This window comes from Erpetoichthys calabaricus, chromosome 5, assembly GCF_900747795.2.
Source record: "Erpetoichthys calabaricus chromosome 5, fErpCal1.3, whole genome shotgun sequence".
Lineage (NCBI taxonomy): Eukaryota > Metazoa > Chordata > Cladistia > Polypteriformes > Polypteridae > Erpetoichthys > Erpetoichthys calabaricus.
Genome location: NC_041398.2, coordinates 227,155,939 through 227,173,484, shown reverse-complemented (window position 1 = coordinate 227,173,484; position 17,546 = coordinate 227,155,939). Strand labels below are relative to the sequence as shown.

General features: G+C 42.9%; 1 protein-coding gene across 4 annotated transcripts in view; it reads right to left on the bottom strand.

The window, feature by feature from the left end:
* Positions 1-766: 766 nt before the first annotated feature.
* Positions 767-17,546, bottom strand: part of csgalnact1a (chondroitin sulfate N-acetylgalactosaminyltransferase 1a) — a 448,394-nt gene continuing 431,614 nt past the window's right edge. For all 4 annotated transcript variants that reach the window (XM_028802606.2, XM_028802607.2, XM_051928033.1 and 1 more), the window contains 3 exons: positions 16,291-16,385; positions 11,939-12,020; positions 767-1,859 (listed from right to left, as the gene is read on the bottom strand). In XM_028802606.2, coding sequence (XP_028658439.1) covers positions 1,570-1,859; positions 11,939-12,020; positions 16,291-16,385 — 467 coding nt within the window. In that variant the 3' untranslated portion in view covers positions 767-1,569. The remainder of the gene's footprint in view (positions 1,860-11,938; positions 12,021-16,290; positions 16,386-17,546) is intronic.

The following is a 17,546-nucleotide window of genomic DNA, read 5'->3' as shown; positions in this document are numbered from 1 at the left end:
CGGCTTTTCTTCATATTTTAAGCTCTATAAACTGTCCACCTTGAACTAAGAGGACGTGTCAGACATGACAACCTTTTTGGTTGCAACCCAGCAAGGAGTTACCGCAAATCTGCAATCCAATCACAGACCCAAAAAGAAGAAATTCTCAACGCACATTGATCGAGAGGTGGTGTGGATGACGGATGGGACAGCTAGCAATAACAACAAGGGTAACCATTTAAAAAACTTGAACCCCTTTGCTTTCTTTCCTAAACCCGGGCAATGCTGGGTACTTCAACTAGTATACCGTAACTGTGAAAAAACAACTTCAGCTTGAAAAATAGCAAACTGCTGTTTTAAATGAGCTTGACCTGCTGTACATGAACAGACAGGCGGACATTTGTCAAGTAGGTGCACAACGTTGCCGGCTCAGAGCTCCAGGGTCCCAGCCAGCACTTGTGTGGACCTGGCCCCCCCTCCCCACAGTATTTCCACATCCCAAAGACGTCGGTGTGAGTGAGCGTGCACCCCCATGTTTGATGCCTACCTTGCTCCTGACAGTGACGAGACAGGCTTCGGCTTCTTGTGAAGAGAACACATGAACGTTTGTTTAGCCACTACATCACGCCGCCTCCACGTTCATGGACGGGACGGGATTTTTAATGGCTAGAAAGAAATCTGAAGCATTCACACAACTGAGACGCATCCTTGCGAAAAATCTGAAACAAATCTGACGAGAAGAAGGCCGGCACACAAAGACATGAAAAACTGTTGACCACCATTCGGATTTCCAAACTCTCAAAGTTGTTTAATAATTGCTTTCACTAGTTAGCCTGATTTTTGCAATTGCAGACAAGCAAACCGGAAAGGGGCACTTATTTATACTGTAGAGGCCCGATCCTGCATCCTGTCAAATAAGGAACTAACGATTTCATGTGCAAACTGCCAAGAAAAACTTTCATCCATAAAATATGGCTTTTTTTAACACAGTGAAAAATTATATAAAATCACTGAAAAAAATTTTTGTTTTGCTTTAGTGAATCCACAGAAAGCTTTGAAATTAAAAGAAAATAATGATCACTCACAAGGCAACCCGCTGTAGTCATGTCAAAACCTCAGGCATTATAAATAAGCTTCACTGTCTATTTTAAATAATAAAATATATTAAAGAAAATTTCAAGTTCAACTCTGCGTCTTCACATAAATAGCCACAAAGCAACAAACCTCCCATGACTTGTTTTAGTTGTAGGATAACGACGTGTCGCACGGGTACCCCACACAGCACTCTCTCACAAATCCTAAAGAATGTAACCGCATACCCGCAGCGTCTTCATTTTTTTTCCCCCAGGCATCAATTTTTATGGCTGCCGCAGCTGCGAATGTCCAAGTTTAACTCGACCCCCTGATTATTTTTGCCACTTTCCTCCAATGTGGAACTTCTTTTTAAAACACTGAGCCCTCCCGTATCACAGACACATCTCGATATCGGCCATGCTGCTCAACTCTGCATGGCTGAAAGGCACCAAGGATGCTAACTAAGTTCTTCTGTGATGAAGGTTGAAATCCTTGTCCACACGTTCACCTTGAATCTCAGGGCTTCTTGATGCTGGGTTTTAGCTTCTGTTTCCGTAGATGGGCCTCGATTTCATGACGGAAGACAAGCATGCCCAGTTGACCATGCGAGGCCTCATTCATGGCCTTGGACTGCATGCACATTTTGTACTGTTCGGGTGTCAACTCATCCACACATCGTTTTTCGTGCCACAGGTGGAAGAGTCCACGGACGGGCGTCCGCACCACGATTAAGTTGCTGTGCAGGTACTTCCTATACAGGTGGACATCCTCTCCACCCCAGCCCTTAATGTCGATGTCAAAGCCACCTGTTGAAAAAAGCAAAGAGGGATTGAAACTGGGAAACATGGAGTGGAACTGAACTGAAGCTCAACGGATGATAAAAACAACGACAGAGAGGTGACACAAGTCTGACCATAGGTGCAGAGAGCCAGACGTCAGGCCTATTGAGACTCAGGATTTCTGTCCATGACTAATTAGGGACCTTCTGATGGAGAAATTGACTGTTCAGGTGAACGTTGCTGGAGTTCATATTATTGATTTTTCATTTCAGTCAAAACACCTTTCTCGGAATAAAAGAGAACATTAAAGACGGTGCAGCCTGGAAGCAAAATCCGAAGAACACCAAACAAGAGTCGTCCAGTCAGAGGGTGAGTAATTTAAATTAGCAGGACTCTCCTTAAAAGTGGAAACACTCGAAAGAGGCCCCAAATATTCTGTAATAACTCTCACTAGGACGAAGCAATCTGAACGAAACAAAGTGCAATGTGCTCCTCAGTATATGGAGCTTCGAACAAGCTGGGACGCCCCTGCGTCAGAGCGATGAGGTAGGCGCTGGGCAGTCGTTGTGACGTTTAACCTCCGTTTGCAACTTCTGGGTGCATACCGCCCGTACCCCTTCACTCAGTCACTCGACTTCTCAGCAGGATGGTGGTGTACAGTATTAAACAACGCGTCTTCATGAACGAACCTATTGGGTCACCAATTCGCACCAAGTTTAAGCGATGTCAGAATCAACTGGATGACCGTGAGTTAACAGAAGGTTACTTCCAGCAAGATGGAGCAACGTGTCACACATCGGTAAGGAGCATGGCAGTAATTGAGTCCTTCTTCAGCAACAGGGTCATTTCAAAGGGGCTTTGGCTGCCACGGTCGCTGGATCTGACGCCACCAGACTTCTTCCTTTGGGGTCTGGTCAAAGTCAAAGTCTATCAGAACCATCCTCTCACTGTGGAAGATTTAAAGGTAAATATCCAACGTGAAATTGCTGCTATTCCATTACCCCCCCGTCAATCCTACCCCACCACCGATGGTTCAGATTGCTTTATCCGAACAGGAATTACAGCAGAATATTCAGGGCCTCTTTCGAGTGAATCTCCCTGTACGTATAATACATACTACAGAGTATAATAACTTAGAAACATACATACACAGTCATGCTTTTACATTTTTAATGTATGTGGACATATTAAGATGTGATCTTCATTTAAACAGCATCTATAGATATAAGTGATATAACAAAAAAAATGAACTTAGCAATAATACACTCAACAAAAAATGAACAAATATTCCACTTCTGTCTGTGGCTGTGGAAGGTGTCTCCAGCAGGGGGCGCTTGCTCCCTGGGATTGTGTTCTTTATTGAAATGCAGGACATACTTGAACCATATACCTCTTCAGTAACCATGGTGGAAATAATCAGACGAGAGAAATATGGTACAAAAAGACCGGATAGTTAACTTGCTTTAACCTCCTTAGCGTTACGTATTTCTCAAAAAAAAGGTGGCTTGCACTTATAAATTCACAAAACACATTCCTGTTAACAAATTACATGATGACATTGTATTGATTATATTATACAAGAAGGGCCAGAGCAGACTGGACTTGCTAAGGAGACTCAGGACTTTTTGATGTGTACAGCAAGCTGCTGGGAATGTTCTACCAGTCCATAGTGGCCAGTGTGGAGTTCTGTACTGCAGTGTCCTGGGGCAGCAACCTGAGCTCAAAAGAAGCACAAAGCCTGAACAAACATCTTAGGAAAGCCCGCACCTTCACAGGGTGAACCCTGGGCACAGCTGTTGTGGAAAAGAGGATGGTGGCAAAACTGGATGCCATCATGAAAAACCTCCTCCAGGATGCGCTCTCTTGGAGCAGTTGTAGCCGGAGGCTCATTCCACCATAGTGTGCTAAAAGGTGCCTCTGGGGGTCTCTTCTGCCCACTGCCCACTGCTATCAGGCAATTCAGTGCTTCTTCCCAACATACCTGTTAAGTTCATTTTGAAATTTCTGCACAAAATACATTTCTTTATTTAATTACTGATTGATTGAATGGCTGCATTATTTGTCCTGTGAGTCTGTATTCTTGTTTTTTATGTTTCTACTGTTGTATGCATGTCAGTTTCCCCTTGGGATTAATAAAGTTAATCTAATCTAATCTAATCTTACTAACTTTTATTTAATTTATAAACCTGATTTCCCTCTAGGAATTGCACAGACAGTGCATCTCTGTACACAGAATATATAAGGAATGCCACTAGGGGGCGAGCTCATCCTATACCAACACTTAACTATCTGCAAATGGACCCTGCAGTGCACTTAAACACAATCAAGACTTCCAAACTTTTAACCTACCAGCACATTTAAAATCTTAATGATGAATGCTTAGCTGTTAATTCGATTTTCAGATTACCTTTAAAATTTTAATCAATAGCAAAATCGGAGGTCAAACTCACTGGGAAGATGGCTCTAAACACTGAGATCAAACACAGGTGTGCTGCTAACACCATACTGTGGCTTACAGAGCCCGAGTTTGCTAATTTTTGACAATTTAATAATATTAAGAAGTGTTGACGTTTTACTCCTCACTATTTGTATCAGTTTCTGTAAATGCGGTCTCGTCTGAAATTAAGGAATTCTGAAAGGATCATCGGTCTATCAAAAAGCAGAGAGAAAACTGCTGAACATGTCACTGATATGTATTACACATGGCGGTAGGCTGTCAAAAACGGCATGTGTGCTTATATGAAACTGCCAATGCTGGTGCCGTCCAACAGAGGAACACAAGTGTCAATAATGGATATGTTGTAAGGGAAAGGGCCGTGCAACTCTCATAGACACAAGGAAGCACATCTGCCCCCTTTAGGTGAAGTGCAGGATACCACTGTTATTCTAATTAAATAAGCACACATACAATGGACACATAGAAATGGGGCATTTGGGGTCAGCTCTACTACTAGGCTCCCATCGCTGACATGTGCAAAAATTCGTATGTTCTTTTATTAGACCATTGTCCTTTATATATATATATATATATATATATATATATATGTAATAGGGGGCTTTACCCCCTGCTCGCTTTGCTCGCCAACCCCCCAACCTGCACTATGCACCAGCCACTTCATGTCTTTGCCGCTCGCGTATGTGGATTTCACTTTCACCAAACAACAAATCTTTTCCAGTTAGGTCCATAAATATTTGGACAGAGACAACGTTTTTCTAATTTTGGTTCTGTCCATTACCACAATGAATTTTAAATGAAACAACTCGGATGCAGTTGAAGTGCAGACTTTCAGCTTTAATTCAGTGCGGTGAACAAAACGATTGCATAAAAATGTGAGGCAACTAAAGCATTTTTTAACACAATCCCTTCATTTCAGGGGCTCAAAAGTAACTCCCTTCTCCATCTCTTATTTATATAGATATTTACTTCTCCCTTTCTTTTGTTTAATGTTGCCTTATTAAAAAGCCCTAAGCAATTTTCCTTTAGCTAAGCTCTCCTTCTCAGGGGTGGGGTTTGATTTGTCTTCAATTTTGTTGGGTTATAAATTGATCTATTTGTATGGAATGATTACAATGAAAATTAATAAAATAAAAATATTAGTAAAATGCAAAAAAAAAAAAAAAAGTAATTGGACAATTGACTCAAAGGTTATTTCATGGGCAGGTGTGGGCAAGTCCGTCGTTATGTCATTATCAATTAAGCAGATAAAAGGCCTGGAGTTGATTTGAGGTGTGGTGCTTGCATGTGGAAGATTTTGCTGTGAACAGACAACATGCGGTCAAAGGAGCTCTCCATGCAGGTGAAAGAAGCCATCCTTAAGTTGCGAAAACAGAAAAAACCCATCAGAGAAATTGCTACAATATTACGAGTGGCAAAATCTACAGTTTGGTACATCCTGAGAAAGAAAGCAAGCACTGGTGAACTCAGCAACGCAAAAAGACCTGGACATCCACGGAAGACAACAGTGGTGGATGATCGCAGAATCATTTCCATGGTGAAGAGAAACCCCTTCACAACAGCCAACCAAGTGAACAACACTCTCCAGGGGGTAGGCGTATCGATATCCAAGTCTACCATAAAGAGAAGACTGCATGAAAGTAAATACAGAGGGTGCACTGCAAGGTGCAAGCCACTCATAAGCCTCAAGAATAGAAAGGCTAGATTGGACTTTGCTAAAGAACATCTAAAAAAGCCAGCACAGTTCTGGAAAAACATTCTTTGGACAGATGAAACCAAGATCAACCTCTACCAGAATGATGGCAAGAAAAAAGTATGGAGAAGGCGTGGAACAGCTCATTATCCAAAGCATACCACATCATCTGTAAAACACGGTGGAGGCAGTGTGATGGCTTGGGCGTGCATGGCTGCCAGTGGCACTGGGACACTAGACTTTATTGATGATGTGACACAGGACAGAAGCAGCCGAATGAATTCTGAGGTGTTCAGAGACATACTGTCTGCTCAAATCCAGCTAAATGCAGTCAAATTGATTCACGATACAGATGGACAATGACTCAAAACATACAGCCAAAGCAACCCAGGAGTTTATTAAAGCAAAGAAGTGGAAAATTCTTGAATGGCCAAGTCAGTCACCTGATCTTAACCCAACTGAGCATGCATTTCACTTGTTGAAGACTAAACTTCAGACAGAAAGGCCCACAAACACACAGCAACTGAAAGCCGCTGTAGTAAAGGCCTGGCAGAGCATTAAAAAGGAGGAAACCAGCATCTGGTGATGTCCATGAGTTCAAGACTCCAGGCTGTCATTGCCAGCTAAGGGTTTTCAACCAAGTATTAGAAATGAATGATGTGCATCCACGTCTTGTGCCGTGTAGGTGCTACCCCAAGACATAGGACCACCCTCAGGAAAAAGACAAGAGGAACTCCGGCAGCTGTGAACGAACGCTGTTATATTTGGTAAGTACAGGTTGAGTATTGTTTCCTCCGGGCGCTCCAGTTTCCTCCCACATTCCAAAGACATGCAGGTTAGGTGCATTGGTGATCCTAAATTGTCCCTAGTGCCTGCCCACCGCAGGGCACACACTGTGTGCTTGGTGTGTGTGTGCCCTGCGGTGGGCAGGCACCCTGCCTGGGGTTTGTTTTCCGCCTTGTGCCCTGTGTTGGCTGGGATTGGCTCCAGCAGACCCCCATGACCCTGTAGTTAAGATATAGCGGGTTGGATAATGGATGGATGGAGGTTGAGTATCCCTAATGTGAAATTCCAAAATCCCAAAATATCCAAATTATTTTTGGCCCCAGGCATTTTGGATTAGGGATACTCAACCTGTCTTGTTTTTGGTTTGGAGTTCCTGATTTTTTTTTTTAAGATTATTGTTCAGGATTACATTTTGGCACTTTGTTACCTAGGAATGCCTTTTAGGCAACTGTTTTTTGCTCTTTTTGAATCTTTCCCATTTACTCTTGATTTTTTGATTAATACATACTGTAAAGTATATTCACCCATAAAGAATACTCATTTCCTTCTGGTTACATTTTTTATTTCTCTTGTAAGGCATTTCTATATTTTGAGACTGTTCAAAAAACTGGTCTCCCATTTTGGGCCTGATCAGGCTGAAGCCTGCAGGTCGTAGTTGGGGGATAAGCACGTCAAGAGTGAGTCTCTTCTGGTTTGGCTGTTGAAGATTCTTGTGGCACTTTTTGGAGGTCCCAACTCCTTTTTGCCAAGCGTGAGACTTCATCACTCAACATCTTCACTGAATTTGTACAAATTGGTGCAAACATCTGGGGGGCCTCATGAGAGATGCAGCCCCCCAATGGTCAGCTCCCTGAGAACGGCTATAGGAGTCACTGAGGCCACTGAGACTCACCACACTTTGAGAGCATCGACTCAGTTTTACAAAAGCTTCTGTTTATTTGAGATGTCATTTTAATAATTTATGAGCAGCCCAGGCACAACAGAGGAAGGCTTGATACTCTGTTACCTTTCCCAAAGTCACGTAGATGTGCCAAGCATCACATTTCAGCGCGCTCACCCCTACTGTCATTTGACAGCAATCGTGTTTTGACACTAAAGGAACCTGGGGATTCTATTATAGACCAGCAAAGAATAATGTGATGAAATGCACTTGTCAAAATGTCCATCTTCAGATTGAGCTAAAAGAAGCAAAAGATGAGCCATGCACCGCTTTGGCAGGTAAATGCTAAGGTTGTATATGTGAATTTCCCCTTGGGATTAATAAAGAAAGTACGTACGTACGTACGTACCTACCTACCTACCTACCTACCTACCTACCTACCTATCTTGTATATCCTCCAAAGTCTATTATAACATTAAAAAATGACTGCAAATTTGATTTTCTAAGGTCCTTTCAAAAGCAATTAGCAAAAGCAGCTTTTTGGACCCTTCTACTAATGGACTACGTGAATAGTTCTGTCTTGTTCATTTCAGCTGAAGTCTCACATTTGAAAACAGCTGAACAAAGCAGCTGTGGCAGATTGGAGTCCCACCTCGGAGTGTTTCCTGTGCTGCAGTCGGGTTCAGAAAATGGGTGAATTTAAAGAAGAAAGACAATCTTTTGCTTTTCCTCGAGGAAAAATAATTACGCTTTCTGATAATATATCAGTTTTCACCTAATTTACTAAAAATGAAATTCTATTAAATTCATTCCTTCATTTTCTGGAGCCACTTACTCCATGTTACGGGGAGGTAGACACTACCTCAGGTGCAAGGTGTCAGTCTACCACAAGGCACACTAATATCAGGCCAGTTCAACCATTAACCTAACAAGTTCACAAACTAGCCCAGACGTGATGCCAGACCATTACAGTCGTCTGCAAGGAGGGAGAATTGTGGAATAAATTATCAAGTGGTGTGTTGGAGATCAGGGCTTTATGGAGTCTGAAAGACAGGGGTCAAAAACGGAGCACAAAATGTCAAAAATCCTTAGAAATCCATAGAAGAACAAAGCACAGAAATAACTACTACACTCGCTAACTCCCAAATGCATTCAAATGAACCACAAGACACTCTGGACTGGCCCACCTTTATAGGGCTGAAGGCAGCTCCCTTTGGTGGCTCCCAAGAAACCCAGCAGGGATGCCCATTCGACTACAACTCCCATGCAGCCCTGTGGGTGTGCACATGGGAGATCCAGCAGACGGATGTTGGTACCTAACACAATGGGGGAGCTCATGGCCCTGGGGGGCTTCCTTCTATGCATCCGTTATAAAGGCATCTCAGCTGGGTGTGAAACCATCCATCCCAGCAGGAGTGCCGGCCAATCCGTATCCTCTGTGACAGCACCTGAAAGGCTCTCAGCCTGTGAGGAACGAGATGCTCTGGTCTGATGAAACCAAGAGCCACGTCAATAGGAAACCAGGCACCAGTCACCACCTGTACAATACCATTCCAATGGTGTAGTGTGACGGTGGATCCATCATACTGTAGGGCTGTTTTTTTTTTATCAGCAGGGCCTCGAAGACTAATAATTGGCCTGTAAGAAAGCTGAATGAAACAAAGTACGGAGATGTTCTTAATGAAAGCCTGTTCTGGACTCCTCAGGACCTCAGACTGGGCTGAAGGATGATAACCCTCAGTACAAAGCAATGACAACACAGGAATGACTTAGCGTCTACTATGTGAATGTTCTTGAGTTGCCCCGCCAGAGCGCGGACTTGAAATCAATCAAACATCTCCAGAGATCCTGAGAATAGCTGTTCACCGATGGTCTCCATCCAACCTGACAGAACCTGGGAGAATCTGCAGAGAACGATGGAGGAAAATCTCCAAATCCAGGTGTGTTAAGGTTGTTGTGTCTCCAGGCTGGAAATGCTAACAAGGGGGCTTCAACTAAAGACTCTGAAAATCTGTGTCAATGTGGCATTTTCGGTTTTTGTAATGGTGAAAATCAGAATTCTAAAGTCTTGCTTTTGCTTTGTCATTCTCGGGCACTGAGTGTTGTTTGGTGAGGGAAAAAATACATTTAAAAGATTTTAATATAAGGCTGCAACATAACAAAATGTGTAGAAATGTGAAGGCGTCTGAATACTTTGTGAAGGCCCTGTACCTGACCTTCTCAGTACATATAACACCCAAGTGTGCATTCAAATCTTAGGATTCCGCCTACTAAAGATTCCAAGGATTGATAGGACAACAATGGGAGGTCAGGTTTTTAGCTACAGGGTCCAAAGCTGTGGAACGATCTGCCTGCTTGTATGAGATGCCCCATTTTATCTCAGCCTTTAAATCCAATCCAAAGACTCACAACTTTAGTCAAGCATATCTGATTACAGTCGCTGATTAGCTGGGCTTATCAGCGACCCTTCTGTTTGTTAGTCATGTGTACAAAAATGGAAGAAAAACATTAACTGTAAACTGTTACTGGCCCTCCACCATTCTGCTTCTCTTCCGAGTGTCTGCTTGTGCCACTGCTCTACTGCCATGCTGTTCCCTACCCATGGGAAAGATCTGAGATACTGGGAGCATCGGAACCAAAAGATTTTGTTGTCTGATTACACTGCCCAGCACAAAGCTACACTTCCGAATGCATAGGATGGTCGGGTGGTGGTCTTCAGAACTGTGTTTGTGTCCGACTTTACGTTACAACCAACCATGGGCTCCCAAGGGTGTATTTTCTGCAGGGATGCTGTTGACTGGGCTTTTTGTTAGTACTAATACTAATGGACAGACATTTTTAAGATCCTGTCACATCAATCAGACTGACATTGCTTTGTTTTACTATATGAATATTCATAATTGTATATATGTGTGCTACATGAAATGTTGTACTTTACCCACAAACTGAATTGAAAATTGAATTGAATCTTTGAGATATGTGTAGAAAAGATACCATCCTTGTATGATGTTATTTATGAATTGCTTTGTCTTTACATTGCCAATGTTACACACTTCAGCATTGGAGTTCAAGCTTAGATGTTCTTCTATCCGTCAAAGTGTCCCTGATCACCTTGCAACATGTCACGGGAAGCACCGCTATGGAACAAAAGATGGCACAAATTCAAAGTGACTCACCAAGTTGGCTCAGACACAGGAAGCAGAGTGTTACGGTGTGAGGAACCTCCGCAGAACTGGCTGAGGGTAAGAGTGGTGCCCCACAGGGGTCTGTGCTGGGGCCACTTCTTTAATTTATATCAATGATTTAGATAAGAATATAAGTAACAAGCTGGTTAAGTCTGCAGATGATACCAAGATAGGTGGACTGGCAGATAATCGAGACTTGGACAGCATACAGGCTTGGGCAGATGAAATTTAATGTTAGTAAATATAAGGTATTATACACAGGAAGTAAAAATGTTAGGTATGAATACACAACAGGAGGTCTGAAAATTGAAAGCACACCTTATGAGAAAGATTCAGAAGTTGTAGTGAACTCTACGCTATCAACAGCCAGACAGTGTTCAGAAGCCATTAAGAAGGCTAATAGAATGTCAGGTTATATAGCGCCCTGATGTGTGGAGTACAAGTCACTGGAGGTTCTGCTCAACCTTTATAACACACTGGTGAGGCCTCATCTGGAGTCCTGTGTGCAGTTTGGGTCTCCAGGTCACAAAAAGGACAAAGCAGCACTAGAAAAGGTCCAGAGAAGAGCAACTGGGCTGATTCAGGGGCTACAGGGGATGAATTATGGAGAAAGATTAAAAGAACCGAGCCTTTAACAGTTTAAGCAAAAGAAGATTAAGAGGAGACCTGACTGAAGTGTTAAAAATTATGAAGGGAATTAGTCCAGTGGATCGAGACGGTGACTTTAAAATGAGTTCATCAAGAACATGGGGCACAGTTGGAAAAATGGAAATGATAAATTACTCACAAACATTAGGAAGTTTTTCTTTACACAGAGAACCACAGACACTTGGAATAAGAGACCAAGAAGTGTGGTAGACAGTAAGACTTTAGAGACTTTCAAAACTAGACCTGATATAATTTTGGAAGCATTATGTGGATAGGATGGCATGTTATGTTGGGCTGAATGGCCTGTTCTTGTCTAGATTATCTAATGTTCTAATTTCTTCTTCACTAAGGTAACAGACCTCACTTCAGAGACCATAGACGGCATCTTCATTACTCATATGTGTCTTTGAACCCAAGCATGCAATGCAACATATCTTTGCTCCTTTTCCTGATGCTTACCTATGTTAATAAAGTCCGACCGGTACTGACAAGTCATTCCAAAGCCGAAATCCCTCCAGAATCCTGTGTCCTTCTTGATGGCCTATAAAAGCAGCAATAAAATTAAAAAAGAATAGAAAGATAAACCTTTGAGTCTGTTGCCTTTGGCAGCTTCCTATTAGCTGGGCACTCCCTCATGCCATCCATGCAGAGTCTAAGATCTAAACCGACATCCTTGTTCATTTCTGGTATAATCCATTCATTACAGTGTTGATCGTTGACATGAGCAGCATGTCATCTTTGCACAACAGTGTCAACCACTAAGCCACCCTGAGTTAGACAGACAGACAGATACAATATTATTTTGCCAGATATGTGAAACGAACTATATTAGTTAGACAGACTGATAGAAATAAAAGGCACTATATGATAGATAGATAGATAGATAGATAGATAGATAGATAGATAGATAGATAGATAGATAGATAGATAGATAGATAAAGCACTATAGATAGATAGATAGACAGACAGACAGTGTAAGTGCAATGGAAGAAGGACAGGCGTCCTGCCTGGCATGGGGAATGTTTTTTTTGTCCAGCCAGGAGGACATAATGGAAGGATGGTGGGAGTGCAGACAGAACCTGGCCAGAACGCCCCACTTGGGAGAGAAGAGTAATAGATGGACTGGGCAAACATGGATGCCAACAGCAGATCATTCCCCCATACTGCAAGTGGCAGTGTTTTTGTTTGGGCTGAACCAAGTTAGGAGTTCCATAGAGTGACATGGGAATTAAAGTCTGGAAGAGCAGCACTGTCGGGGTTCTTGGGTACCACCAGAGGACACTGCCAGGGTAGGACTGCCCTGGTTTCCACACAACCCAGAAGTGCTTCAGATGGCCAGTGTTGTGATACCGGACGCAGTCCAGTGTCCAGTTTAAATGAAGCTCACAGCTTCTCCTCGAGGAGTGAGAGTCGGGAGGCAGCGGGCAACACTCACCAGGATGGCGAAAGGAGAGACCAGAGTCTTATGATTGTGTGTTTATTGGCTGTGTTCATTGTTAGAAGTGGTTGGGAGACCTTGTGTGTGTGGTTTTGGGACTCAGTGATTATAATACACACATACTGTAGACAGATACATGATTATGTAATAAATCTTTAAGAACATATTTGCCAAATAGGAACTAAACCTTCAGTGTGCTGATATAAAACATTTGACCAAACAGCCCAGGTGCAGAGATCCACATTATTAAATTAGGTCAAGAAATGGGGGCTTTGTGTTTTAAACTGTCTTCTCTTTGCAGAGATAATTACAGGCTGCCATTATATTTCTGGAGTCTGCACTGGGAGGAACTCTGCTTTGCTCTTCTGCATGCCTGGATTAAGACAGACTGTGGGATTTGACACTTTGCTGGAGTGGAACACTTTTGTAAGTAAAGCACCAGTCTAAAGGCCTTCTTCCTATAAGGAGTGGCGAGAAAAAATATGTGGACCCTTTGTAGTGAGCTGCTTTTCTGCGTTAATTGACCATACAATGTGATTTGATCTTCATTTAAAGCACAATAATAACACAAAATGATCACCTTTCATGTCTTTATTGAATGCACCCTTCAAAAATTCACAGTGTGCTGTGGAAAAAGTCAGTGAAGCCTTGGATTTCATAACTGGTCAAACCACCTTTGGAAGTGATAACCTCGAACGAGAGCTTCTGGTAGCTGGGGATCAGACCTGCACAACGTTCAAGAGGAATGCTGGGCCGTTCTTCCTTACAGAACTGTTTCAGCTCAGCCATGTTCTTAGGATGTCTGTTGTGAACAGCTCTATCGAGGTCATTCCACAGCCTCTCTATTCGGTTAAGGTTTGGGCTCTGACTGGGCCACCCCAAAAAGTGGATTTTCTATTTTTGAAGCCATTCTGTAGTAGATTTACTTCAACGTTTAGGTCATTGATGCATCACCCAGCTCCTACTGATTTTCACTCAGCCACCCTGACATTATCCTGTAGGACACCATGATAACACTGGGAATTCATTTTCCTCTTGATGGTGGCAAACCGTCCAGGCTCCGAGTAAGCAAAGCAGCCAGGAATTACGATGCCATGTCTACTGTAGTTAACTGGTGGGATGATGTTTTATGTTGGTATGCTGTGCCCTTTTTACACCATATATACTGTAATTCTGTATATTTTTTCTGAACAATTCAACCTTAATTTAATTAATCCACAAAACATTTTCCCAATAGAGTTGTGGAGTGTCAAGGTGTTTTTCAGGAGAGCAATGGCTTCCTCCTCCATGGAATACCATGCGTGTCCAATATTTTAGTGTGGCAGGCTCAAGATGAGATATCAACCTGTTCCCATGATTCCTTCAAGCCTTTAGCTGTTACTCTGAGGTTCTTTTTTAGCTCATTGAGCATTCTGCATTGTGTCTTTCAAGTCATCTTGGTTGGCTCACACTTCTATGGAGAGCTGCTGCCGTACTAAATCATCTCCATTTATATCGTTTGTCTAGCTGTGGAGTGACGAGTATCCAAACTCTCCTGAAAGTACTTGGTCATGCTTTCCAACTTTATGCAAATCCACAAATCTTGATCTTCTGAGATCTCCTTTTTTGAGAGGCCCTCTTCACTTTGGCAGATGCTTCTTGTGAACTGCAAACTCAAAATGGTTGTGGCTTTTTTATTGGTCAAAGTATCCCTAAACCACTCCTCGAATCTCGTTTCATTGGCTGGACTCCAGGTTTGCTAACTTCTTATTCTCATAAGTTATGTTGAAGTCATCAGCCTTAGGGGGTTCACGTATTTTTTTTCAACCTACACCTGTGAATGGTTGAATGATGTGATCAATTAGTATAAGAAAAATACAATAATCTGTGCATTATTGTAAATTCGATTAAGATCAGACTGCATTTAAAGACAAATGTAGTGATTTCCAAAGGGTTCACATACTTGCCACTGGAGGGCCTCATCCAAGGCATTGAGATCCTTGAGGGGTTGAGATGCTGAGGGGCAGATTTGCTTTCATGTGTCTGTCATGTTTCTCAGTCCCTCACTTATCTAGCGAGATAAAAATCAGTGAAAGAAAAATGTGCCGAACTTTCTTGCATGCGTATGTCTGCGTACTCCACCTCACACTTCATGGCTCTGTCTGATCTGCTTTAATTATGCGTGAATAATTTACAGAGTATACACTCATGCGTGATATCACTAACCGACCAGATCTGCACTGTATTGTTATTTGAGGGGTACATTAGCTGACCATAATGAGAATATTACTAAAACAATTTGTTATTCTGTATAGATTCACTGCACATTGTGTCTTCACTGCTGGATTAAGCATGCTATGCTCCTTGCTATGTAGCGCAGATCGGGTAGTGATGGGGGAGCAGCCCCCCCCCCAATATATAAATCTTGTATTACAGGCTTTGTGGTTGTCAGTTAGTCAGAATGATAGGAGCTCAGAGATAAAGGACTCTGAGTGTTGTTGTCCCTGAGTATAATTTTATCTCAGGGATGCATGGTGGCATAGCAGTTGGCACTGGCATATTGTTGGTCACGATTTTCAGTCTAACATAGTTGGCAGATGATTCCCTAACCCTCGCACACACTTTAAAGACAATTGCGCCATTATAATCAACTCATAACTAGTTCAGTTTCTTCTTCTCTTTTGACTTCAATGCATTTTGCCAAGTTTGCCAAAGTTCTCAAACATTCAACAAACCTGGGGAGAATTGATTCAGCGGGGTTTGCTCATAACTAGTCATGTCATGACATATGTGGTGGATGGCTGGGGGGCCATGCCGGGAGAGGGACTATACCTCCCTCTGGGCCACGAGAGGGCAGCCGTCCTAGTTTGTATGGGGGCCACGGGAACAGAGCATGGAAACTCAGCCCTGTTGGGGCACGTGGCCACCACAAGGGGGCTCCCGGAGGATTGAGGAGCCCTGGATGTCAGCACTTCCGCCACACCCTCAAGTGCTGATGGAAGGAATTCCAGGGACACCTGGAGTGCTTCCGGGTGCTCATGCAGCACTTCCGACCACACCAGGAAGTACTGTCAGAAGATTGTCAAGGAGCACCTGGAACACATCCGGGTGATTATAAAAGAGGCCGCCTTTCTCCAGTCAGAGGCCGGAGTCGGGAGGAGGAAGATGAAGCTAGGGAGGAGAGGAGTAAAGGCGGCAGGAATACGAAGAGTGAAGGAAAGAAGGGACTGAGTTTGGGTCGAGTAAAGCATTGTGTCGGGTGGTGTTAAAGGACTTATCGCAAATAAACGTGTCTGTTTTGGACATTCAGTGTCTGTCTGTCTGTGTCCGGGGGCTGACTTACCACACATACAAAGAAGCCATAATTCAATTCCAATAAAAAATAAAGACATACCAGTTGCTGTTCTATAGACGGTGCTGGATCATGATGGCCGTAGATTAAAGCTGGATTATACAGGCTGAAAAGGACTGGGTAGAAAACCTTTTTCCCTAAAAGAAATAAAGAAAGATTAATTATATCACTGTCAAAAAATCAAATAAATACACTTTTGGGAAACATAATGCATTTAATTATAATGGTATGCTTGTCAGATCAAGATATTAACACCTTAATAAAGCCAACGGCGTGATAATCCCACCACCCAATGCGTCTCCAGAGAAATGACTTGACGGTAGTCACGTGGGCTTTTAAAAAACAGCGGGCTGCCAGCAAACAATAGAAGGCGCACACCTACAGCTTCAAGAATATGAATATGTGCCAAGTATAGTCCTCGCCACGGGGATACCACTGTAAAGGGACCATCTGCAGTGCGGATTAGCTGTCGCTGTGGGCATTCTGTGAGAGACTTCGACCATAAATAAATGTCAAGGGGCAATTTAAGACTGCAGCTGAGTGCCGGACGACCACCGATTCATTAAAATGGATCACAGGTGCTTAAAGAAAGAAGCGCACTTCGATTGTCATTTAGAGAAATTAGCCTTTGACAGGGAATGTTCCAACACTAAGGACTTATTGACAAATTCATCAGTGACAGTGGTATGCTGTTTGTTATTTTTACATTTGCTATGTACGGTTATCTGCTAGATATTACAGTAGGATATTCACTATATACACCGATCAGCCACAACATTAAAACCGCCTAGGCTGGATATTTTTCATTCCCAGGAATGAAACGGCTGTAATTCCCGGGAAACGGGAACAGCCAAGTTCGCATATATAGCGTGTAAAAGTGTAAAAATCGTTCAAGAAATAACAGACTTATAGTTGAAAATAATTAAGTGGCACGGTATTTTGCCCCACGGTGTAGTGTGTTGCCGATTAATTCAGTCAACAACTGACCAGCAGCAGTCCGTCTCCCGGCCCCCACTAAGACTGAGCACAGTGGACTGGGAGGTGTTTGCACTCTGCAGCTCACGAATGCCGGGACGGGGCAGAGTTCATTGACGTCTGTGCTGTTGACAGCTTTGAACAGCAACTTGAAATTGCAATGCGTCAGTCTGCTGCATCCGCATTATCTGTGCTAAGAAACTTGTCATCAGGATGCATCAGTAAAAGCTGAAATGGCAGTGTTTCAGAGCAACGGCAAGCGCGGCCGCTGTTTAGAACACATGTATCAGTATCCGATGACTGTGCCGCCTACTTCAGTAGAG